We start from the raw sequence: 25,465 nt of genomic DNA on the forward strand, positions 1-25,465 counted from the left end.
GGCTCTTGGAGTTGGAAGACATCACCCGCGTGTGTGTGCTACTGTGAAGCTCGACGGTGAACAAGCTCTTGGCGGTAGCTCTCTGGTGGCACAGCACGTTGAGTGTTGTTGGTGGCTGAAGTTTTGGTTTTTTTTTTCTTCTGTCATACACATGTAAGTGAGTAATGTGCGACTAGAACTTTTTCAATCCACACGATTATCTCTCCTAACAATATCGTTTATCAAACGAATACTTCTTTGAGGAGTTCATTTCGGGAATGTTGATAGCTTTCTATTCTACCGCACCGGAATAGATCCAACGAAAGGGATTCCACAAGGAAAGTCAGACACATGTGCCCGGTTGGAAAGCGACCTTCCTATACTCTTAAATGCCCTTTCAATCAATATCAACCGGAATCAATCCCGGGGCGATGAATAATAAATATCATGTTTATTGTGAGAGAATCGTCGAAATCTTCCCATCGGTTGTTCCCACAGCCATGGATGAAACTGAGAATGAGAGCAACAACACAAAATGCAGCTCCGTTCTCCAACGATTACACACCGAGCAAAGGACAAGCTTCTAAAAGGGCAAGATGATACCAATTTAAACACAATCGATCTTTCAGTCTCTCTATCTCCTACTCCCATTTTTTCTGGGTGGCTTTTGCTAGAGAAGACCGAAAAAAAACCCACCACAACGCATCTTCAAGATCAACCTAAACGCAACTGAGGCATGAAGAAATCGGTGGGCTCCCGATTTTTAACGACCGACGCGCGGGAAATTGATACCGACTGGTGGTTGTGGTGGACGCACTACCAACAACACAAACAAGAAAGGAAAGGAAAACGACCCATGAAACTCACACTTTTCAACGTACGATGGTTTCCATCATCTATTCTGAACCACCCGACGGTGAACTTTGTGCCCGATAATTAGATCGTAAGGTTTCGTTGGTTCCAGTTTGTTTTCAAACTGCTCCAATTGGTTCGCAATTCCGGTCCGGGGCCAGTGGACGAATGGTTTATTAATGGTTGTGGAGATGTCAAGCAGAGCTAGGGGGAAATTGGATTCCTCCAGGGGACGGCTGCTCCCCAGTGGGACAATAAACCAAACATCAGTAAGATTCAATCATTGCGATTGGATTTCCACTAGATGGTAGTGGATAACTCATTCTGGTGTGTTTGGTGGGCAAGTGGAAAAGGGCCATCATGATAAGGCAAGAAAATTGATTGATGAATAATTGTATACCAAGCCTTAAAAGAAAAATTTCATTTTTTATCATATGTCGATTTGATTCAATTTCAACTCTTGGCACATCTGTCGCCGATGTATAATGCAGTATTAAAATTGGTTCCGTTTAAATGAGCATAGCGAGCATCTTTAACGGAAAAGGCCAACAAAATTCGATTTAGTTCTTTTTAATTGGAGATGAAAACATGCCAGCGTTTAACAACCGAACCGAGATACGAAATCGCTCATTTAACAAAAACTAGTAGAACATCGGTTTCCGGTTCTGACCGTGCAACATCCTCCACCAAACCGGATGCCTTCCCGTGAAAAGTCCTAACACTGTCGGTTCACCATCATCAACAGCTGGTTCGTTCGTCGTCATCGTCGTGCCATTGCCGCGAGACAGACACAGGCCCGTGTTTTATTTCATTTGCCGTTCTCGCCCTTTTCGGTCCACCATGGCTACCATGCCGAGGGGAAAAATCTAATCGGAAACGAAGCCTACGGGACGCTGCATTACCCTCCACATACACACACACGCAAGAAGCGGGAGAGAACTCATCCGTGAACGGTGAACCCGGTGCGTTAAACCTCCAAACAGTACCATTCTTGTTCGGCGAGGGCAACCCAGCAGCAGCACCACACGCACCCATACAACCGACGACTAACCGCCCTAAACAACACCGATCCCTCGACAGCAACAGCACACGCGCCGGGAATATGGTGCTGTAATGAACCGTCGTCCCTTCGGCCGGGTTTACAGAAAAATACATTTTTAGGGTTCCAGTGCTCGCCTTGCCTGCGTTGCCGGCTCTGTAAGGCTTCCGCCTATGGCTGGCTGCTGGCTAACTGGCTGACTGGTAGTCAAACCAGGGAGAGAATCATCATTCCTCCATACGCACACACACAGACACCAGGGCTCGTTCGTCCCTTTTCTCGGTCGATGGGTTGTCTGTGCCTTAGTGGCGGAGAGTCACGTTCGATTTTATCCTTCTCGATTGCGTTCTCTCGCTCTCTCTCGCTCTCTCTCTCTCTCTCTCTCTCTCTGTGCGTTGGAACCTTGTTCTTTGCGTAATGTTCATCCCCTATAACAGACGCAGATTCGAGCCCGGAACACTCGGCACAACCGTCCTAGCAGCAGCAGCAACATCATCTCCCCAGAGTGCTGGCTGTACCGCGCCCTGTCCGAACTCGGCCCCCCCCCCCCGAGACTCTCCGGAACCCGTCTCAACCCGTGAGCATCGGTGTTGGTTCGCTTGATGGCGTTCGTACCACACATAAGTGCGCAGTGAACCACTGCACACACTTGGAACTCCCTCCCCAAACAAAACCGATTTGAAGGCAGCATGATAATGAAAAAGGGAGAAAAAACAACCTCAACTCGAGAGTTCAATACACTCGCGGTGTCTGTGTGTGTGTGTGTGTGGGTATGTTGTTTATGCTATCTCGCTCCCGATCGCTGCTTCCTCCCCAAAGCAACCAAAACACAAAACGGACACACCGATAATCGTGCTCGTTCTAGCGCCTTTTCTAATGCTTTTCCCTCCACGGAGGGTGTCGGTCGGTAAGGCTCGTCGACGGAATCGACCATCGCCATCGAGTTTGGCTTTGATTCGATGGTGATGGCTCTCGTTCGGTTACACGGTACCGCCAGCAGTGTACGCTTTAGGCATACGTAAAATCTCCCGATGATGATTGCGTGTACCGCGTCGATGGTGCCAAAAGGAAGGAAGGAAGTGATGTAGTCGTCGCTGTTGTTAGTACTGGATTTAATGCCTGGCGATGGCTTTTGGGGATGGAGAGTCGGCGAATTCTTAAACCAAAAAAAAGTTTATCCGCATCCTAATCAACGTCAGGCTCATTATTATTGGCCCTCTGGTAGCCAATTTTTGGTGCCGTGATTATTTGCCAAAAAGAACGCAGGTGAGCGTCAGAGCTCAGCTCACTGCCCGCAAACACTGTTTTAAGGGGATTTGAATCTCTGCCGCTGACAGTCTACCAGGATGATAGTTTTATCATGATAACTTACCTAAAAAGGGAAGAAAAAGCGAAATCAAACATTAGATGGATCAGAATACAGTATGGCAAATAGTCTACAAGGAAGCAGAAATTCAAAGGAACAGCGCTCACATCACGTGCCCCGCACTAAATGCAGCTAATAATGGTGCATGATGGCAGTGCCGGATTACGTCACATGCAGCAATTATCTGCAGTAACTATCCTTTTCCTGCAGAGCTCGTACGGAAGAAGCTCATTTCTTCAACAAACGCGGCAGCACAAACATCATGCATTTCCTAGAACCAGTTCGTTCTTTTGAGATCAACCACAACTAGCCGAGAGACAGCAGCCGGTTTTATGTGCGCAAGTTGACAAATTAAAGGTTTAATTGCAGTTGACACTTTACCGGAAAAAGCGGACCAACCATGAAAAAGATGGAAGAACAGAACGAAAAAATCTTATTCCCCGTGCTATTACTATTTCATTGTGAGATTGCTCCTGTGTGTCATAACCGTTTTATGCGCTAGAATTTCTATTACTGAGCATGTTATCAGTATTTTTAATTTAACTCGTCCATCTCATTTTTCTTAAATATCAAGGAAACTTGCTTGATAGTGATAAAGGAATTATAATAAAAAATTCACAAAAGAGTTCAGAAACTCTGGAGCAATTAAAAAAAATTTAAAATTCTTCTTTTATCACCACCAAGATGCCATCTCACCCAGGACAATCCCAAAATATTGATTTGAACTTCACACAATGTCCCACCGCCCACCGAGTCACACACAACGCACAACACGCACACGGCTTTCCGGCTTCCGTTTATGCAAAGTACTTCCCCTGCCACCGAGCAGTCGAAATACGACCGGATTCTCTCCGGCCCGGTCCCGAGAAAACGATCGCAGCACTCATCGATGGCTGTAGCTTAAAATTCTCCCGAAAACACACCATTGGCACTGGCAAGATGGTACACCGACGATTCTACGAACTTCATCTCGTCCTATCATCAAAAAATCCCTCCCCAACGCTCGGTTCGGTCACCGACGTCTGCTGGCTGGCACCGCACTTCCTTCCAGCCATTTTGCTCCCCCTCTCAAAAAACGGCGAAAGAAATGGTTTCTGGTCGATTGTACGTGCAGCATAATAATAAGCCACGGAGAGACATTGGCACCCCCGCCCCACCATCGTATAACGACAAACGAGGTTTACTCTTATCGATTCTTTGTGTTTCCAGATGAAGGTATCCAGCGTAGTACAACCCCCCATTTTGAGAAGAATGTGACATGCTGCTAGCCGAAGCCAGATCTCCTAGGCCGCGCGCAGTGTGTTCAAAGCCGCTCGAAATAGACGAAATATTATTACCCATTAGCCGGCCATAAGTGGCGCATTAGTGGAGCACCAACTTTTCTGCACCGAACGTCAGATAGCGTCGGCACGACAAAGAGCACATGACTGTTCAAACTGCAGTCCCCATTATCAACTGACTAGCAGCACCGGCACCGGCAGCGCCCGGAAAAGTGGCTGAATCGGCTAGAACGAGCACGGCCAAAAAACTCCTATCCCGGGGACACCCCTCCCTGCCCTGCAGCTATGTAAAGACAAATATGAATAACACTTTCGCACCCCACCTTTCCAACCGGGAGAGTCTGCACCAGTCTGCGGCGCACTGTCCTCCGTGACTCATTGTGTGAAGACCGTCATCCCGAACCAAAAAAGGGATGACGATTTTCTGCTCGACGTGCGAAAAGCACTGCCGAAAAATGGAGCAACCGAGCAAAGGACCTGTGGCGAAGGACATCCCAATTCCAAACCGGACCGTAAACAGTCGGCCAGGTACACACGAAAGACCTTGCAGGAAATGGGTAAACGATTGGCACATGGAAAATTCTTCACACAACGTTTGCGGACCGTGCAGCGCATAACAGTAGGCAGCACAGAGAGGTAGGCGATAAATTTGTGTTATGGATTGTACCACATCCTCCCGGGTGACTGTTAATGAACGGACAAAGTGGCGCACAGTGAAGGCCCTTTCCTGGCTTTCAGATGCTTAAGGGAAAAACGCAGCTTTTCTTTGCAGATTTACGGTCCACAGGTATCACACGGGCACACTACTTTTCGGGTCGTGCTTTCGTGGCGGAAGAACATATTTATGCGTCCAACCGTGCGGGAGCTCAGAAAAATACTGAGAGAACACCATCCATAGATATGATGTCCGAAAATTGGAAAATATTTTCCTGACGCTCAAGCACAACTGGCATGCAAACACAGTAGCTCGTTTGATTCCTTCAGATTCAGGTGTTGTGCTGCTGTTTGGGTGATGATTTATCTTCGTTAGATATCACCATCCCTTGCCCGACCAGCCCGAATGTTAACGACCGGAAAGGTCAACCAACCATAAACCGTTGGCTGTGCATTCTTTATTTAATGTGTTTCGTAGCAGGGGTAAGGGACGCACCAGAAGGTACCGAGAAGGGTGCCGATCATACGCTTTTGTACCAGAAACAAATTTGTTGGAAAAAGTTTTGGGATCTCTGCCGTTGGGAGCACATTTGTTTTGTTGTTCTTGGAGGTATTTTTCTTAACCCCATAATTGATACTTTTGTTCCAGAAGAGACCAAAAACTAATCTCCTGAAAACAAAAAAAAAACATCAATAAAATAATTCATTGTCATCATTGAGGGGTTTTAAGCGCACACCGTAGAACCGATCCTTGTCAAGGATCATCCGTTTTGGCATTCAGTTTTGGGTGGTATTCCCATCAAGCATTACCGTCTTCATCCTTTCTCGACCTTCGCATATCGGTGATTGAAGAATGCAAAACCCTAACTCAAAATAAATTGCAAGAATGAAGGACGAAGGATGCTGCTAAAAATAGGCTCCTCCACAATCGACGTTGCTGTCGTCGTTGGCTCTTTTTTATGGAGTGCCTGGTTAGGGAGTCGCTCTCCAGCAAACCCAACCCCCTTTGGCCTGCGCTACTGTGCTACACTCGCTGAATAAGAAATTGATTCAAACTGCGTCTAACGATGAGTTCCCTTCAACAATACGACCGAAAAAAAGAGGTAATAAAATTATAACCACCACCGTCTTGTGTGTGATTTACAGTCCCTTCAAGAGCTGAAGCAGATGAAGCCGGTTTTCTATTGTGTTTATGAGTACAAAAACTCTGCTTCAGCTTCCCGAGAGCATCGAGAGCAGGCACCCTTCAAACCTTCCAACAATCGGCGTTAATAGTTTGAACTAGAAATAGAACCACAAGAACGCAGTCTATCACGGGTACCGACGGCCATATGGAGCAAGTGCAACCGTGCAGAAAATGGAACAATAAGCCTTTTTTCCCATATTACCCTCCCAAGCCAGTGGTCGTACCATATGCAGCGAGTCCCATATGCAGCAGGACCTGGGCTTAGCTTCCTTCCTCCCCCCAAGGCAAGCACAGTCTTGACATCGCCTAGCCAATCAACAACTTGGGGACATGGGGAAGAAGAATGAAAGGATAAAAATACGTTTCGGAATACAGAGTCACCGGCACCTCAATCATGGGTAGGCTGGAACTTTAAATAGCACACGGTTGTAAACATATGGGTTGGATGTTACCCCTATTCGAGACGGAGATCGACCCTTTTTACTTGGAACAGGTATTTTTAAAATTGTGCGAAATTACTACATCAAACTTCCGGCGAATTTTAACTCCCTTTCCAATAAAAATCAACTTCACCATTACTTGGGCTAGAGTGAGAATTCAGATACGCCGAAGGCAGACAACTATATATTTCACCAAAATCGAAGCTCCCCGTATGTCAAGCATTCTCCAAAGAAGTATTGCATCAGAACCAATTTCTCGCAAACAAAACAAATGGCCTAGACTTCTATCGACATGAAAAACTGCACATCGATATCCGTTCGGATGAACATGCTCTGGCTGAGTCCCTCACAGATTCCACAAATTTTCCTCTCGCAATTGGACGATGATTTATGACAGTCTCGGAAACGATGGCGGCTCCCATTCGGACAACCTTCATGCACGATCTGAATAAATGCAGCAGCTTCCGGGTGAAGGACAAAAACGCACCGAAAATTGAACAAAGGGTGATAATTGCTTCCCAGAAATATTGGAGAGGAGACATCCAACAATCCAGCTTCGAGGAACCTTATGATTTATGATTAAATTTCATCCAGTAATGTCTCCCCAAATGAGACACAAGTTTTCGGCCAACAATAGTCCTAAAGATGTGCACGCAGCACAATCAATCTTCAACTCCAATAAAGCACCCAGCAATAAAGTACAAACGAGATCAAGCATGACGTAAAACAGATCCTCCAACTCTTCAAGAGTTTAAATCACCCTGCACACGATTAAATTAAAGGGTCCAACAAGAATGTTTGCTTTTCCCGTCTTCGTCGGTCGGAAACATTCCACCAAGTCGTTGTTGTATCACCTAAAGGGCGGCAGGAACTGCACTTCAAGACAAGTTCAGCGTTGCGTTGTCTGCCCGCCCGTTTTGGAGCAAGAGTATTCGCCCCTCCGGGGGAGAGTGTGAGCGTCTTCGCGTAAATGATTAACGATTGCATTAATTAGATGCTTTACGCCGGAGCTGCAATTTTGTAAATCGCACTTTGTAATTATGCTTTCGCCTGCTCGACTGGCCACTCGAATTGGTCTGAGCAGAGCTCTGTTTGGGGTTTCGCTTTATCGTTGCGTTGTGTGGCCGAAACACCTCTGCTCGACCTCTTCAAGCATAGGAAGGGAATAAACTTCCTGGTAAATTGTGTCTGGAATTTGTTCCTCTCATTCATAACGACATCTTGGTTCGTTCTCAAACTTTTCACTTAACAAACTTCGGACATTGCATTATGACGCTTCAAGATTCCCGTTAAACGGGTTTGTGCTCACCTTTACAAGCACCAATATCAATGGACTTGCGAAGGCTACGCGAAGTCTCCGTGTATCATACAATGGCAAGCAGGGAAAACATTAATCATTTCATGCACGAACCGTCCCCACGACCGCTGGCAGGATTACGATCGGAAACAAGCAACATTCAATTAAACTTCCTCCTGCCGATTGATGTGCTTCGAGTGCACCACACACGGTCTCTCCCGTTCTACCATTTCTCGTTCGAGCTTATCAACGTAACACGCCGGGGCATGCGGATGCAATTTATGTATTTTTATCGCGCGTGTAGCATAACGCAGAGAGAAAAAAAATCACACACAAACCCAGGTAAGCTTGAGACAAATAAATTACAAAACGAATGGGCGACACTTGCATGCGCTGAGAGCCGGGCCTGTGTGTGTGTGGAATAGTTGTAAACAATAACAACGCATCGCCACCCACCACCCATCGCCACCCTCAATCAAGTGTTGGCTGTGGTCGTAATGCGCGTGCACGAAGGTGTATGAACGAACGAGCAGCGTTTAGCAGCTCCTTTCGGTTTTTGTTGATAAAAATAGCTCGCTCGGTGTGCTATCGATACATTCACGCAAGCCCCTTCTTCGCAGTGCACGCGCCTTCCGAGCGTCACGTAATGATGATCCGCGTACCAAGCGAAGCCCATCCGGATGGAACACAACAATGACGGATAGAGAGCAGCGCTAGAAGCAGCCAGCCAGGCAACAAACCGACCTTTTCCATGACGGGTGTTGTATGTGCGCGTCCGTCTACCACATAATAATGGGTTCTTTTCTGCCACCTAAGCATTGCTTCTACTACTTCCATTTCTGCCTCTCTGTCGAATGACTTCCCAGCAGTACTGTGTCTCGAGGGGAATAGAACTAGAATTCCCTTGCTCGGCGTTTACTACAGTTCCACGATCGGCTAAAGAGGCAACAAGGGATAGGGGAGACAGACAGATTACATTTCCTCCTTCTCCTTCCATGGGTGGCATCGTTCGTATATAGGCTCTGTCAACTGATACTGATACACAGTCATTTGAGGGGCAGAATGGGAAATGGCTCACTCACGCTGGAATTGCTTCATTTAATGTACAATAATTGAAGGAAACCCATTAAAAAAGGAATACAATTTAAAAGCAAAAAATTGGAGGAAATATGTTAAATGGATATTGTGAAATTCCCTCATGAGCTGTGAGATAATGTTACGCGTCTTCGTTTGAAATTCAGCACTTGAAACTGTTCTTAGCTAGAATTCGGAGTATATCCTGAATATATACAATATTCTTGGCATGTTTCCTTGTTAGTCGAGTCCAAATGAAAAACTAACTGACAGCTACCATCAAAACCTCTCGGAGCTAGAAACTCTGGGGAGCAACTGCTATAACTCAATACAGATCCTGGCGAAGCTGAGATTAGTCATAATTAGTTTGAGACTCACTCATGAGGTAAATCATCGGGATGAACATTAAGACTCCAACAACCAAGTTTGAAGTCTTCCAAAACTTCAACTGAGGTGACTGAGTCAACAGTCGGCACTCAATACCATATGAGTTCCAGATGCCTAGAATCTTTGAATGATTGTTGGGCACCTGGTACGTATGACAGGACAATGGAAAAGCTGTTACAATGCTTGAGCTGGCTGTTTTGGATCTAATTAAATCCGCGAGACTTAGATGGTCTAGTCATGTCTTGAGAGTGACACCGGACGACCAATCTCACTCTTAAAGTATTTTTGGGACGTTCCACATCGACAGAACAGATCCAAAGAGAGATGAATTGATTGATGGTGATGCTTCCGCCAAAAAGACCAGGATATTGGATTGGCAGACGATGCTGATCGACATCGTCTAGTCCCCATAGGACTTCTCCCAAGTTTCTTCTTCTTCCTTGGCACTACAGCCTCGCGAGGTCTCGGCCTGCCATTTCTGGCTTTCTGTGACTTAATTTTACCCGTAGCAAAGTAGTCAGCCCAACGTACGGGATCTCCCAAGTTTGCCAAGGTATATAATCTAAAATGTTCAAAACCCCTTGTAGGATCAAATCAGAAATATAATTCTTATTGGTCTTCTAATTGGAAAAAAAAACATATTGTTGATAAATCTAAAGTGATATTCATTTACACATTATACACAAGCACATATGCATCCACCTGTGCAGCAGATTTACAGCAAACGCATTCTCCCCTGCAGGCCCTCTCCACTATTATAATGATGATATAAAGCATAGCTAGTTTGCCTGGCTTCCCGCCAATACCTAGCGTACAAGCTTCTCCTTCTTCCCCCCCATTCAGTCTCACCTCTTCCGGTACACCGACCGACTTCCTTATTCGCTCACTTAAACACCATGGTAACCTTCACTTACGTGTTCTGCTGCCCACTTCACACTCTCTTCATCATCACACCATCAGTGTAGGTTCGGCTAAAAATATCCTTCCCAACTGTGAGGAGGAAAACCTATGCTGCCGAAGGGACGCAGACGCGTGAGACGCAACACACCATCCATCAAATCATGTGCCTTTGCCACCGCACGACGATGATGACGGCATAACGCTCTAGGGTCCCCAAGAAGAACTATTTTGTGTCGCATTCTCTCGAGAGTACGCTGGTCGGGAGTTCAAGCGGTCTGACGATTATGTTGCTCACACTCGATTTTCTTTCCTACCTCCAAAATAATTGATAAAATTAGCGAACATCGAGCCGTTGGAGAGATAAAATCCTGCCATCCAATCGGCATCTTACCATCTCCGCACTGCTGTCTTTCTTGTACGTAAAGGGGCACATAACACAGTAGCAGTTGTTATGAAAAAGAGAAACCTACCGAAAGAGAGGGAGCGAAAGCTGATAAGCAATGTCGTCCCCGTGTGTCGTGGTATACATATTGATGATTTACGCAATTGAAGAGCACCGACGCTTTGGCAAAGAAAATAACTAGGTTATCGATACAATCCCGCCCCACCACCAACAACAAAGAAGTCCCACCCGATTCATGCATGCTGCCCGGTTGGTGAATGGGTCGAACTGTTGCTCGTGTTTTGCTTTGCACCCTTGTTACCATCCCTTATCAGGAAGAGGTGAGGGCTTTCGAAAGATACACCCCACACAAAGCTCACGTTGAAAACTCATTAATTCGCTGGAAATCCTAACCCTTCTTTTACCAGAGCTCCTGGCGGAAACGTGATCGAAGAAGCTTTTTCGCCAACTGGAAAAACTTGATGAAACCGACCCAGTTGTACACTCTGACTGGCGGTTGTTGGTGAGAACGTAACGAACAAATAATTAGACAAACCACAAATTGTCCTACCCACATGATTCGTTTTGATTTGTGGTTATCGAATCATACGCTCGTTTCTACGCCGAACGAGGTTAGAATGTGTAAACCCTCGTCCGATGGTAACACTGACGTGCCGTTGCACTGGTCTGCAAATAAAAAACTAACTGTCGCTTTGAATTATCTCCTACCCTTTCTACGCTGATATGATCAGATCACAGACAAACTTCACAGAATCGATATGCGACCGGCGAAGTCTATTGCGCCCTACCCATAGATAACATCGAAAACCCCGGAGAAACTACGCAATCCGACACAACGGTTCATCAAGCTACTAAAAAAGGACTCCAAACCATTATCGCACAGGGTGCGTGCGTACGTTTGCCAAAAATTATCACCGGGCTCTCGTTAGCCGTGTGTCGTGCGATAACTTTCACTGGAACTTGGGTGAGCGATGTGTCATACCGTTCCGGTGGAAGGTGGTTCCCCCTTTTTTCCTACACCCAAAGTGACCCACGGCTGACCGATACTCTTGGTCTAGGTGGGATTATTTTCCAGCGGGTTGTGTTTCATTTTCACTTTTCGCGTCTTCTTCTCCTGCCATCCCCGGGTGACGATATCGCGCTGTCGCTTTGGTGACATATCATTTATCAAACAAACCTCTGGACCACCACCAGCATCTCCCCATCCCGGTGGCCCCTGCCAGCTGTTTAATTAACACAGCACCGTACACACCTGCAAGTCGCTTATCAGTGTGTAGCCGGCAAATAATGGGAGCGTTTACGATTTAGAGCCGCATTTGGTGTGCAGCCCAAACAAAAAGGTGCATGTTACTCGTCGAGAATTTTGTTTTATGATTTTTTTTGACTTTTTTTTCTTAACAGGCTTTGGAATAAAATTAATCAGAAGAAGCAGAGAACAGAACTGCTTTTAAGGTCATTTTTAGCACCGGTATAAGCCTCATACGACTGGAGGAAATTCGAAAACCTGTAGAAAGATGCTAATGTGTTAGACGCAAATAGAAATCTTCAAAGTCTCCGAATTAGCCAGCATACAGATCAATTATTGGTTGGATGCCTGTGACGCATCGAGTTACCATTAAAACATTTTATATTCCTGAGACAAGCAGTATTTACCTTTGCCTTACTACAAGCTCAAGTCAAGATATTCAAGTCCGTTTTATTAAAAGATTCTAGACCAGCTGAGAATTTGTTTATACATCCGATCCTATATGCTCAAGATGACCTTAGCTGATTGAGATGAGATTGTTATATGCAGTACATTTATTTTGGGTGGATTTACCACACAATTATTAGATTTGTTCAGAACATCAAAAGCATGTAAAGAAAAACTGTTACAGGCTGCCTCCAAAAAATATGGCCACCCTGGTGGGTGAGGTGTTACCTTCGTACGCTACCTTACAAGTGTCTGATAATCACCTCCCCAAAAAAGGTGCGCCTTCCAAAGGGTGAAGGCAACGGCTAGACCTAGATTCCAACGCTGCTGACACTACTTTTCCCCGGCAAGTGTAAATTAAAACTTGGACCGGAATGTATTTCAAGGTTTATTTAGCACCATCACCAGAGTTCGGGACCACACATCAGCCGAAGACCCAGGGAGACATACACACACACACAAAACAGAACAAAAAGGATCATACCCTAAGGTGTGCTTGAGCACAAATACATCTGGTAACCTCATTCTTCTCCGGTACAATGCAATGTCTCGAGCGCTATCGCACCCTACCGACCGAGGCGCTCAAACTGACAGGTCGTGTCCCAATTACCAATCAGCAGCCGATCGCGCAATTTTCTGCCCCGCTTCCCAGCAGTGCACCTTCGGCGCAAAAAGGGATACGGCATATCAGCGGTTGATTCGCTTCGAACGAAATAAGATGGGGCCGCCCTTATCAGCTGTATTTGCTGCTGGACCATTGGTTCCCGCGCTTGGACACGCGCGCTCTAGCCCGTGGCTGGAATCGCAACCTTCACCTTACATTTCCGCGAGGAATGGAACGGAACGAGGCTAATAAGGAATCGATTGATTCAGCTATTTTTAAGGTTGCGTTCGGTTCTTTTCCTTTTTTTTTTTTTGCTAACCTCGACCTAGTGGATTCTCCCTAGGGCGACTGTGTGTTGGCACAGTTTACCAGTGCGCCCAGTGACGTCAAGTGGTGTCGTCGGAAGGAAATTGCGGAAATGATGCTACCTTCACGTTTGTATCTCAAATATTAGAAGATTGAAGGGATGATTTCGACGTTAGTGATAAGTTCGTAAAAATAGTGTTTCAGCTAAATACTATAATAGTAAAGAACGGTTTTCATATAATCATCTATCCAAAATCTTGTTCTTGGAGATGGGATTTAATCCCGGTCGCGTCATGCTAACAAAGAGCACTTCTTAGACCAAGTTGCGCCCTATTCTCAATGATCAGATTGATTATCAATTACTAATCGCACTGGCACATGACATTGAAACAACAAACTTGTAAGCTCCAATCACCATTCATTATCAGCAAGAAAAAGGTGGAGCAGCTACGTCACAGCATAAATTAAATAAAACCTAACCACAACATTAATCCCCAAGGACGAAGGTTATCAGGATTTCCCGATAGAGAAAAAGGGCACAAAAAAACAGAGGATCAGATTAGAATCGTAACTTACCATACGACACCGAATGCACCGTAACCGATCGGTCGGTCCGGCTGGACATCCTGTGGGACGGCCGGCGGTTGGAAGTAGGGTGCGGCCGCGGCCAGGATGGCGCCCTGCGGCGCACCGGCAGCTCCTCCTTGTACCAGCGACATCGAGACACTCATGGAGACCCCCCGTGATTGCCTGGCAGGGCCACCGACAGCCGCCATTCAGCCGTTGCGCATAACCCGACGAACTCCTCCGGTACTCCTCCGCACGCTCGGTACAGTTGTTTGGGGAGCTGGCCAAAGAGCCTTCTCGTCACTCGTTACAAGAAAAAGCAGCTACAAACACACGCGCACACACACACACCCACTTCCGCGGAACACTCGCGCCGTAAACAATGAGCTGGCTCGATGACTAATGGTGAAAAACGGTGCGTGAAAACCCCGGAAAATGGGCAGCCCGTTGAACGGTAGGCAAGGGCAGGCGGGGAAACTTGGGAAATGCGGAACGCGTAACGTTTTCCCTTCTTCTTCCACGGACTGATGTGGTGGAAAACTCACAACACACAATGGACTGCGTACCCGCTCGTGTGTGTATGTGTGTGAAGGGTTTTTTTCACTGTGTTGTTGTTGTTGTTGCGAACTTAATTCACCCTCACAGTGCGTGTGCACATGTACGACGCACAATGGAAACACTTTCGCGCGTATATTGGGTTGTGTGGGTGTTTGCACACTTCCGGTTGTGTGTCGCGCTTCCTTTGAGCTTTCGAGCTTTTTTCTTGTTGCTTTTGATGAAGAGATTGGAAAACAAAACAAAAAAAAAAACCACTGAACTATTTTACTATTTTAACTGAACACTCACACGCATCTCAGTAGGCTTTTTCCACGCAAAAAAAAAAGACACGCACAAACACAAACGGGTGGGTTTTTTAGACGAAATTTTTTAAAACGAAAAATCCATTCTTTTTACTCTGCTTTTGATTGCGGGTTTTTGGAGCTGAAATCAAATGGAAGGTTGAAATTAAACACAAGGAAATTGACCAATTTGCACGAAATGGAAAAAAATATCACACAATTTCTTCTCCTGCTGTTGCTTGGATGTTACAGCATTTTGCTGTTGCCTTAGTTGCTTTGGTTGCCCTAGGATTCTGGCGATTCTTTCCCTTCACCTTTTGTTGCACAATTATCGATGCGTTACCCTTCCAGCGAGGGTATTGCTTAATTCCAAGGTTAAGCGAAGGAATTGGGCTCGTGAAGACGAGTAGAACGCAAACCGGCAGCCAACACACTACGCACGCATGATTTACCAAGCGAACACACATACACTCGCTCACACTCCCAGACACAAAAACTAATCGTAATGGCAATGGCTGATGAAATTTGCACCGGAAAATGTGAGCTTCTGAGTCACCGGTCCGTAGACTTGCCGCTCAATCCGAGGATGACGACGGTGATGATGATGCTGACGACTCGAGACATGCGATCTTCGTGCCTTCTGCCTTACACGCCAAACGAAACACTAATTGCTGTGGGGTCGTTGCGGTTTGGTGACTCTTTCCTTTCCAAAAACTAATTTCCCACTAGCTTCGAGAAGCGAGAACGACCCAACGATTGCTTCGATTATATCACTTTCCCTTCGACCGAGTTGCGTTCTTCACTGTTAAAAGCTCAACTGTGTAGTAGGCCGTGGATTACAGACGCACGCACATACACACGTGTCTCACGCACACTAAGCACCCTTCTCCACACGGACGGCAATGGCTGCCCCTTCTAATAATCGTGTGACGATTGCTCTGACAGATGATTCGTTCGATTATGCTGTGGCTTGTTGGTACTTCCGGTACAAAGAAGCTTTCTCCCGGTTACACCACACAAGCACAGACAAACACACACTCACACACACTTCGCAATCGGCAGCTTTTGTCAGCTGTTGTTTGGGCAGACCTCTTTTGTGTGAAGGTCGCGTATTTGTCTCCGCGTGATCCACTTTATTGGCAGTGCGAGCGCGAGGAAGTATTTACACACGATGGCGTGTGCGCCCCAACACAACGATCAAGGACAGCGCAAACACTCGCTGGACACATACACACTTGGTGGAAGCCAACAGGCGGCGTCGTGCCTTGGCGAAAATGATGTGCGTGTGTGTATTTCAACGCGGGCTGTGTGTTGCATAAAACCACTAGAAGACACCAGCAGTAGCTGCTGGGAGGGTGCCTTTGCTAAGAATAGTTGCTTCTTCCTAAAGCACGACAGTCTTATTCGGTAAAGAGCACAATGACAACTCCCCCAGCACGGAACAGTTTGCTGGATGCTCCAAAATCCCACCTTGGAAACAGAAACTAATCGTGACAGATATTGTTTACACTCGACACATTCACACACACACAGATATACTAGCAACGCATTTGTCGTCGTTGTCGTTGTCTGCTATTGCTTCACCACGTACAGCTTCGCTACAAAGCGCACACAGGGCGATTTCCTTTTTGACGAGGGTTCTAGACAATCGCCACCGTCGCCGCCACCAACTACCACTACCACCAGCACCATCTATATCCGCCCCGCAGGATGAACAGAACAACGGTCGCAAAAGGGCTCGCCAGACTGCACAAAGGACGAATCGAAAAGGAAACACCGAACCAGCATATACACACAGTGATGATGGTACTTGTTCCCAGGGCTATGACAGACACACACACACACACAAGGAAAAGGGAAAAAGGGTCCTTCTCTTCGCCGGTCCAAAAAAACCACACACTGCTGCTGCTGCTGCTGGTGCTGCTGATGGGTTGCCTGGGTTACGACGCGTGCTTTTCCTGTCGTCGTCTGTCTGTAGCCGCGTGTGTGCGTGTGTGTGTGTGCGTTCTTACAGCGACACTTTTCTTCACTTACGACTGGCTGGTGCGTATCCGTGCGTGTTTCCGCGAGTTTTCCGAGAAAGTATTGTTTCCGCAGTTCGGCAGCTGGTGTGGTTAGGTGCGTGCTTGCGCGTGGTACTTGTGCACGGTATGGGTGTGTTGCTAGCCCGTAGCTGCTGCTGCCACCGCCGTCACCGCTAGAATCGTGTTAGAACCGTGCCAAACGGAGCGACACAAAACCCACACGTCCGAACTCGACCAATTTTTCTCGTGAACTAGCAGTGGCGCAGGAAGAAGACATTCGCCTTGGCGTGCAACTGTCAACGGGCGTTGCTGTCAAAGTGCGTGCATGGGTGCTGGTCTCGACCGGAGCATTTTGACAGATGGCGTGCTGGTTGTAGGTTGTTCGGAAAAAAGGTTAAAATTAATATGAAAGCTTAACTTTATTGTACAAAAACTACTAGAAAATCTAAAGTGTTTATTTTCATGAAATCCTCTGCGCAGAAAAAAGAATTATTTTTCCCCGCGTGTTATACGTTGTTCGAATCAAGAGAAACAAGTGGCGCCATCTGTTGGATTATCCAAGACACTAAATTGTCAAACGCGATTCAAATGTTTTTAACTGAAAAACTGAACGGAAACTGCAAACATTGAAAGGAGACTACTTTTATTATTACAATGATTTTTTTTGTTTGTTTTTTCAATTAGTCCCTCGCCACAAACTAACGTACGCTCCTCCGTAATACATCATTTACTCCTATGCGTCGACGTATTTGTTTTCATAAACCAACTGTATGATTGATTTTCAATTACATACTTGCTAATGTATCGCAATTCCCGGTATTGGGTTGGGGGGCTTTTATGTGCATACATATTCCACCCCATTCTACGAATTCTACTCCCTCCAGGATGTGTCCGGGCCGGGTACGTTTCGTGGGATGGGTGCACCTATTGCACCAAAGTGGGAGAGATTGTTACAATATATAATGTGTAGTACACCCGTTTTCAACGGTATTCTTCTCGTTCCGATCGCATGCAACACACACACTCACTCACACACAAATAATCAGCTCTAGACACGTTCGAAAAATACTTTCTTACCCTTGCTACACGTAGTATAAATATTAGATTATCATTGTCCCTTCACACACCTACCGCTGCCAGCTACAAATGTATCGATATATAAAATAAACACCTTTTTACGCGTGCGTTTCGACTTGCTCTCCTGATACGTTTACAGTTTCCAGTTCCGATTGCATCAAGCCACCCGCAACTGACCAGCCTCCGCCGAGTTCCGTCCTTGTGAAGCACTCGCCAAACGCAATACCATAAATATACTACTATTGATATACACCGACATACGCACTGGGTTCAATTCTTCTGCACTGTTGCACAACTACACACACATATTGGATTTCCGCTTGGATTGCACAGTTGCGCTTAGCCAAATACCACACAAACACGGAAAGGATATTCCTTTTCGGGGGTGCAAATTGCACCTCCCCGACTGAATATCCTTCGCTTACTATCACAGTTTAATGGATTATATATGTCTCCCCACGAGCTCATAAGAATGTCTCGCCAAACACCGGCTGCAAACAGGCTGGCTGCTTACGAAAGCTCGAACCCGGTATTGCTGGATATTGCGTACCGGAGCTTGTCCCGCAGCATGCTCTTCTTCTGATAGTTCGGTAGCTTTAGCAGATTGAAGCAGGTGGACGATGTGGGCAGCCGGTTCAACGGGTCCTTCTTGCGGATGGTGAAGAACCCACGGATGACGGAACCGACCGTATCGCCGATGTCCTCGTCGTCGCCCACCTCCACGCAGCGTATGGAAAACGGAGGTTCCAGATGGGCAAAGCCAAGCAGTGGCGGTTTCGAGCAGCTCGTTACAAACTAAAAGAGAACACACAATTAGCTTCCATGAGGAACCATTCTGCAACAAAAGCGGGTGCCATCCTACCTTCAGGAACAATTTTTTCTCCTCTTCCGTGAAATCTTTGGCAAGAATATCCCACAGCCAACCGACCACCCGATGCCCATCGTGGAAGCCACCGTAATACTGGGTGTGTTTGCGCAGATCCTTCAAATCCAGTGGCGATGTGTCGCCCGATATAAGCCTTTGCAGCTAAAACGGCCAATCAAGGGTAAAGAAAAAAAGATTAGTAAATATTCGTTCACTAAAGGAATCCCAGTGCATGGACGTACTTCCGGCGTGGAAAACAGTGCCAACCAGTCCGGATTGACAATGCACCGAAATCCGCGTATGAATGCGGCCGTCTGATCGCGGATCTGCGTGTGCATGCGAAAGTAAGCCATATAGTGGATGTAATTGATCCTGTAAAAAGAGCAAAAAGTTAATAAACCTTTTCCTTACACAGAATCTTAATCGAAACTCACTTATTATCATTATTGACCGCCCGTGCCTTCCCGCCCGGATGCAGCTCGTGCGTCACAATCTTCCCCATCACGTCCTCATCCACGCTGAACGTCAGATCCAAATCCGCCACATCGCCCTGGTAGTGCTTGATGAACGTTAAGCTCCGGTACAGCTCCTTGTCGAGCGATGGCAGCTCATCCATACAGCTGTACAGCGCTTGCTGCGTTTGGCCCAGCACTTGCGACAGAAAGAACGATGCAAACGGGACATCCACCACGATGCCCTCGTAAACCGCTTTGCCCAACATCCGACCGACAAACTCAAACAGCGCCAGATGGTTCTCCTGCATGTGTGACGTGGGCGACGGATACAGCCGCTGTTCGGTGGTCGTTTTGAACAGATTCAACGAAGGATCAAACACCCGCTTGATCGTTTCCTCGAGAAACTCCTTAAACACACCGTCCTGATCGATACCCGCTTCGTCCAATCCCTGCTGATTAATGAACCGCACACGAATCACACCCTTAAGGCCGTGGGGTGGCAATGCTGCCAGCTGCCTATAGCCATCCTCCACAATGCGGTCCCGATGGACGGTAACGAGCGCAGAGCTGGGCGACGCGCAGGCCGATTCCGTCAGCCCCAGTACCGCCTTTTCGTTCTGTACAAACTTCCGGAACAGCTGTACCCGATCCTCGTGCGGGATGATGTGGGGCATCTTCTGCAGCAAAATCTGGGTGTGCTTCTTCCCCTTTTCCAGATCGGCCAGAAAGTGGGACGGCCGAATGTCCCGGATAAGCCAGTGGTTCGGCGGTGCAAACTGGCGGCGACAGTCGCGCCGGTACAGGCACAGTAGGAGCGTGTGTATGGACACGAACAGCGGCGCGCTGGTGGCCGTCTTCGCGTCCAGTATCTGGTCCTGGATGGTGCGGTACAGGAATGTGTTCAGGAAGTGGGACAGCACGATGTAGTCGTTCAGCGTGAACGGTGTTTGCTGTTCGTACATTTCCAGGTCGTCTAAAATACTGGCGAATGGCGAGTAAAAGAAGGTTCAGTATGGGAACACGACTTGAAGAGAAAGCCAGAGAGAGAGAGAGAGAGACTACACTCACGTCACGTAATGGGTCATACAGTCACAGAACAACGAGAGAAGCAGCAACGGTGGCGCGTAATTCGTTTGACTGACTTGCAGAAGCTCGATGAACCCCTTCAGGCCACAGTTGGGTCCGATCGATCCAAGCAGCAGCCACAGATCGTGTAGCACCGTATCGTTATAGCAAAGGCCTGACAAAAGACAACAATTCATGATTAAAATCGCTTTCCTTCTGAGGTCGTTAGAGACGCATTCTCACCGGAAAGAATATCCAGTCGCAGCTGCGACAGCGCACTCAGGGCCGCATGATACATCGAGCAGGTTAGCGCCACCCGGGACACTTCACCCGACCCAAGCTTCCGGTACATCTTTCCCGCCTTGTTCGGTTGTCCCTTGATCGAGCTACGCTCGAACGTAAGCGCCCGCTTCAGCAGATTCCCCGTACTGTTCCCGCTCGGGATGGGATAATCGATCGTCTCGTACCCAACGGCCAACTCCTTCAGATTGTCCCCCAGCAGCAGCTTCACGATCCGATGGTTCCACAGCAGATGGATCTGCTTCTTGATGAGCGGCAAATTTTCGTGCTGCAGCCGATCCTTGCCGGGTGAAAACCATCCCAACAGCTCGTGCCACTGCGTGAAGGCACCACCGGCCTGGCTCAGGCTGTTCAGTATACCGTTCAGCAGCTGCGTAACGACAAACGTAAACGCGGGATAGGCCAGCTTGGATGCATTTTCCGGCGGCTCCAGGTAGTACAGATGGACCACGTTGGCCAGCAGCGCGAGCAGATTGCTGTTCTGCAGGCTGGCCACAACGAACTTGGTCGACTGTTCACCACTCAGCAGATCGAGCGTTTTCTCAAGCGTTCCGTGCGACTGGATGCTCACGAGACATTCCGGTGTGAACTGCTCGAGCTGCATGATCATACCGGGGACGGAGAGGATCTGCACCAGGAATTGGCTGAGGAGATTCTCGCTGTAACCGGACGAGACGAGCGGACGCAGAGCGAGCGTCACGAGTGCTGTTAGCGAAATCGGTTTGAGATTGACCACGGGCCGGCAGGTTCCTTTCACCAGCACGTTGCGCAGCGTCAGATAGAATCCCTTCTGCACCAGATCGCCCATCACGTTCGCGCACAGTTGCGTCATGCCGGGCTTTAGCCCGGCCAGCGATTTGTTTCGCAACAGCGCCCAACTGTTGATCGACGTGAACGCGACCAGCGTGTGCAGGTATAAGGCCAATGATATGCTATCGCTGTGCACTTCGGGCTTGAGCAGCTCGATCGCTGTGCAGCATCGGTACAGCAGCTTCTTTATGTGGCGGATCCAGGCTAGGCTGAGCTCTTTGTTGAACGCAACACCAATGTAGCTCGTTTTGGGGGAGTCCGATTCAAGGCTGGCGACAAGATACCGGCATAGGCGTTCTAGTCGTTCCCGCTGCGGTGCTGACTCCGGAGCGGACGTTTCCGCTTTCCACTGGAGCAGGAAGTGACTTGCGGCACAGTACACCGCAAGGCTTGGTTTAAGGTCGATCGGTTTGCCGACGTTTGTGACCGGTGGAAGCAGTTCGTCGAATTCATTTCTTAAAACAGATCGAAACCCATGGTGAGTTTGCTGTACCGCTGGGGTGTGCCGAATACTTACAGAATTGTCTGCCGAAACTTGGTACGGGCCAACCAGCCGCGGATGTTACGCTGAAGCAGCAATATCGAACGGTCCCGCCGTTCTTCCTGTGCACGTTCGTTGGCACGCTCCTCGCGTGCCGCCTTCGTTTGGACAAGGAAACTGTCCTTGTTCGTTTCGGTACGTCCAAACATACTGCCCGGTTTTTGTGTTGGGTGCTCCAGTTGTTGTTGTCGTTTTTTTGTGCGAACTTTTCCGATTCGTCGCACAAACCGAGGCCAGACACTATCGCACGACTTGTTACTAGAAAAGCGGGTCGGGGGAAAGAGAAGAGAAAGGGGAGAAAAGCAATAAACACAATTCTGCTAATTGACCCCACTGCTAGACGGCGCTGCCTGTACAGTTAACACGCCTCTAGGAAGTGCAGCAAACTAAGTGCACTCCACTCGCACAGTCGATCGTGCTGTTCCGTGTTTATCAAAGCTACACATTGTATCGCTTCTTGCTCTGCAAGTGCGTCCTATCGCCTTGCTTCGAAGATGCGTAGGATGATAGTTTACACCTTCTTTCTCTGCTGACATCACCACAATCCCTGCGCTTGGTTGCACTGCTTCACCGTGCTGGTCCTTCTTATCAACAACCCGAAATTCGATCCGCCTCTAGCACAACGCACAACAACTCCCCGGCCGTACCTTATCGCTGCATGATGATGTAATTCGTCACGAATAGATTTTCATGTCCCGATTTGGCGTAAAGGGTTCACAATGCGGAGGCTTTTATTTGGTTTTTGCGTCACGGAAAGTAAAACACACGAAAATTTTCCCGTGCCTCAGCTGTTGTGATTGTTGTTTTTTTTCCTGCCTGTGTGTGTGAGTGTTTTTTGTTCTTTCGCTGTCAAATTGTTCGTCACGCACAGAGGGTAAGCGCGTGGTCATGAGCATTGAACAGTGGGAGTGTTGAATATAATAAAATAATGGAAAACAAATGGTTTACTTTTTAAATTAAGCTAAAATTTAGAGAAATTTAAACAAAAAATGATGACACATTTTGTTTTAATTAATAGCTGCACAAATTACGGTGCATAATTGGAAAAAGGTCTTTGAGATTCCCCAAGTTTAAATCCACAGCTGTGAATTCCTACCCCTCGCTATAATTCAAAATGACAGTTGGAAAACGAGCGTACAGTTTTGGCACTTCCAAAGTAGATTGAAAACTAGCATAAATAGTTCATTTTTTCCTGAAAGGATATTTCAACATTCTTAGTTCAACAATTCTTAGTTCAAACCTCAACAGTTCATTTTCGACGAAACGTAAATGATCGTTATCACCGTGGACCAACCGATGTCACCCACGCTGTAGCCAGTTTCAAAACCCTTCCAGATTCTCCCTTAGTACGGAAAACTTACAGAAGAAGACCAAAAAAGGACTAAAGTGGATTTTCATAATATTATAGTATCTTTTACAAGACATATTAATGCACATACAGAAAAAAACTTAGCCTACAACAAATGTCTGCTGCTTAAAAGCTCATTTTTGGCGCAGCCTTCCACTGCATTGTTGCCTCAAAACACGCACAAAGAACCCCACTCGAGAGACAGAGAGTGAACCAGTTCACATTGTCCCAACTCAAGTGTAATCCTTTTCTCCTAAGGGCTTTACCGCTACGGAGGATACAGAAGCTTCACTCGGGTGGATCATTCCCGGTTTTTTTGTTTCGGCAACATCATCCGCCAACAGGCACCTTTTCGCTGCCATCGCACCACCACTCCATGTTATCCTCTGCCCATAGTAACCTGTCCTTGCGGGAAGGATTAAGATGCGAGTGATCCCTGTTTCGTTGCTCATTGGATGGTTGTTGGAGAAAAGGGATTGATTTTGTTGTAGTTCTCTTCTTCCTTCTGGGACCTCCGGCACATGGTACGTGAAACGATGTTTTCATTTCTAATTACTAAATTCTCCGCTCATTACCGTTTACACGAGTCCTGACTGTCCTGCTCTCGAGGGAAGCCTTAATATGCGATTAGGGCAAACCATCCCAAAGGGAACAGAATGGGTGACAATAAAAATACATACACAGAGGAAAAGCAGGAGCTGTGTCCCTTGTTGTTGTGTCCTTTTTAATGATATGCTAGAGCCAGGCGCGGACCAGTCGTATGGTTCACTCATGCGCGATCGCGTTGAGTAGAATTGGTTCGGCTTTCCCTGTCCACGGCAGAGGCACGCAATAGCAGGCCCTCACTAATCTTGTCTTTCCTCGCCGACCTAGCCGGACGCCTTTTTTGTCAGCTTGTTTGTCGCAAACAATGTTTCGCATTTCGGACGCACCGGACCGCATCCGGTTTCCATTACCGGCCAGCCGATGACAAATGCCGCCGTGGACATCAACACCCGAGGACGCCCCTTTGAATAAGGATAATCCATTATCTCCTACCGGGTTTTCAGGTTAGGTTTTTGATCGTTTGAATGTTTTCCGACCTGGCAGCGGCTCATCGGTTGCAGCCGATATCTTAAGAGTGGCAGCGAACCTTACCACAAGCACTGTCCCCGAACGGGGATGACATATGGTGCGTAGAGCGAAAACTTCGAAAGCTCATTACCGGTGGGCGAACGATGGCCGCCAGATCGTAATGCATTCGTGCGCAAAATTGCCAAAACTGGTGACAATTCTAACGGCAAACACAGACAGCTCTCTTGGATTGTGAATGAACACGAGGAAATTGTACCTCAAAGCAATGTCCCGACCATCCCGAAAGCCCTTCAGCATGGGAAACATCGCTCAACCTTCAATGGATGTTTATTGAGGCAGCAATGATCGTATTGCCCACGGATTGTGCTGTTTGTGTAGCGAAAGACAAAATATGTCTACATTTTGCAGACGACCAGAGTTCCTCCTTAAGTCCGTTTACGGCCCTAGGGAGATACGTGAGACGAGGACAATTTTGTGTTGCACCCAGATGGTGTGCTATTGTGCTTTCTCCATCGCCTACCGTAATTCTTCGCCGAGGTGTTTTCAAAACCCCCAAACGCCGCACGTCATCGTCGCAGTCGTAGCCGTCGATCGCTATCGGCGGTAATCTTTCTAATTGGTTAGCTTTCTTGATATCTTAATTGAGGTGCTTGGATTGGGGCCTTCAGATTACTCACACGCGAGTAATAGAGGGAGAGAGAGAGAGAGAGAGAAATACCGGGACAACCGCTATTCGTCAACTAATTGTGCTAAATTAACGAACAAACGTTTCCAGGGACTGTTGGGATAGACACAAACGGCTACTGGACAAAATACTAACGACACTCCAGCAAGACACACGCCATATAAAACTATTTCACCTACGCCATTAAACGTACTTACTGTGCGCAATGCTTGTCCTAGCAGGAATTTCTTTAAAAACAAACGATTAAATTCAACGCACGCAGTCCAACACGCCCGGGATCAATTTTCGCCGAACGACACTTTATTACCGGCCAGCGCTAATTGGTTTCGCCGATTTGGGGCGTTTCGGCGGCGCA

At 47.3% G+C, this 25,465-nt stretch overlaps 2 protein-coding genes across 6 annotated transcripts in view; both read right to left on the reverse strand.

Annotated features, from left to right (window-relative positions):
- The window catches only part of LOC118510369 (serine/threonine-protein kinase NLK), a 68,802-nt gene extending 51,646 nt beyond the window's left edge, over positions 1-17,156 (reverse strand). For 2 of the 5 annotated variants that reach the window (XM_036052092.1, XM_036052093.1), the window contains exons 1-2: positions 16,901-17,156; positions 14,037-15,008 (exon numbers count right to left, since the gene is read on the reverse strand). In XM_036052092.1, the coding sequence (XP_035907985.1) occupies positions 14,037-14,236 (200 nt within the window). In that variant the 5' untranslated portion in view covers positions 14,237-15,008; positions 16,901-17,156. Of the gene's footprint in view, positions 1-14,036; positions 15,009-16,336; positions 16,355-16,900 lie in introns of those variants that run through there. The other 3 variants (XM_036052091.1, XM_036052090.1, XM_036052089.1) reach the window with 3 other exon arrangements.
- A 360-nt stretch (positions 17,157-17,516) lies between these two features.
- LOC118510340 (ubiquitin-protein ligase E3B) lies at positions 17,517-22,842 on the reverse strand. The gene is made up of 8 exons (XM_036052011.1): positions 22,651-22,842; positions 21,980-22,261; positions 20,596-21,917; positions 20,356-20,527; positions 19,267-20,268; positions 19,075-19,204; positions 18,830-18,994; positions 17,517-18,762 (listed from the first exon to the last, which is right to left on the reverse strand). The coding sequence occupies exons 2-8, from the start codon at positions 22,150-22,152 to the stop codon at positions 18,478-18,480; spliced, it is 3,249 nt and encodes a 1,082-aa protein (XP_035907904.1). The 5' UTR covers positions 22,153-22,261; positions 22,651-22,842; the 3' UTR covers positions 17,517-18,477.
- Between the last annotated feature and the right edge of the window lie 2,623 nt (positions 22,843-25,465).

Source organism: Anopheles stephensi, chromosome 3, assembly GCF_013141755.1.
Source record: "Anopheles stephensi strain Indian chromosome 3, UCI_ANSTEP_V1.0, whole genome shotgun sequence".
Classification (NCBI taxonomy): Eukaryota; Metazoa; Arthropoda; class Insecta; order Diptera; family Culicidae; genus Anopheles; species Anopheles stephensi.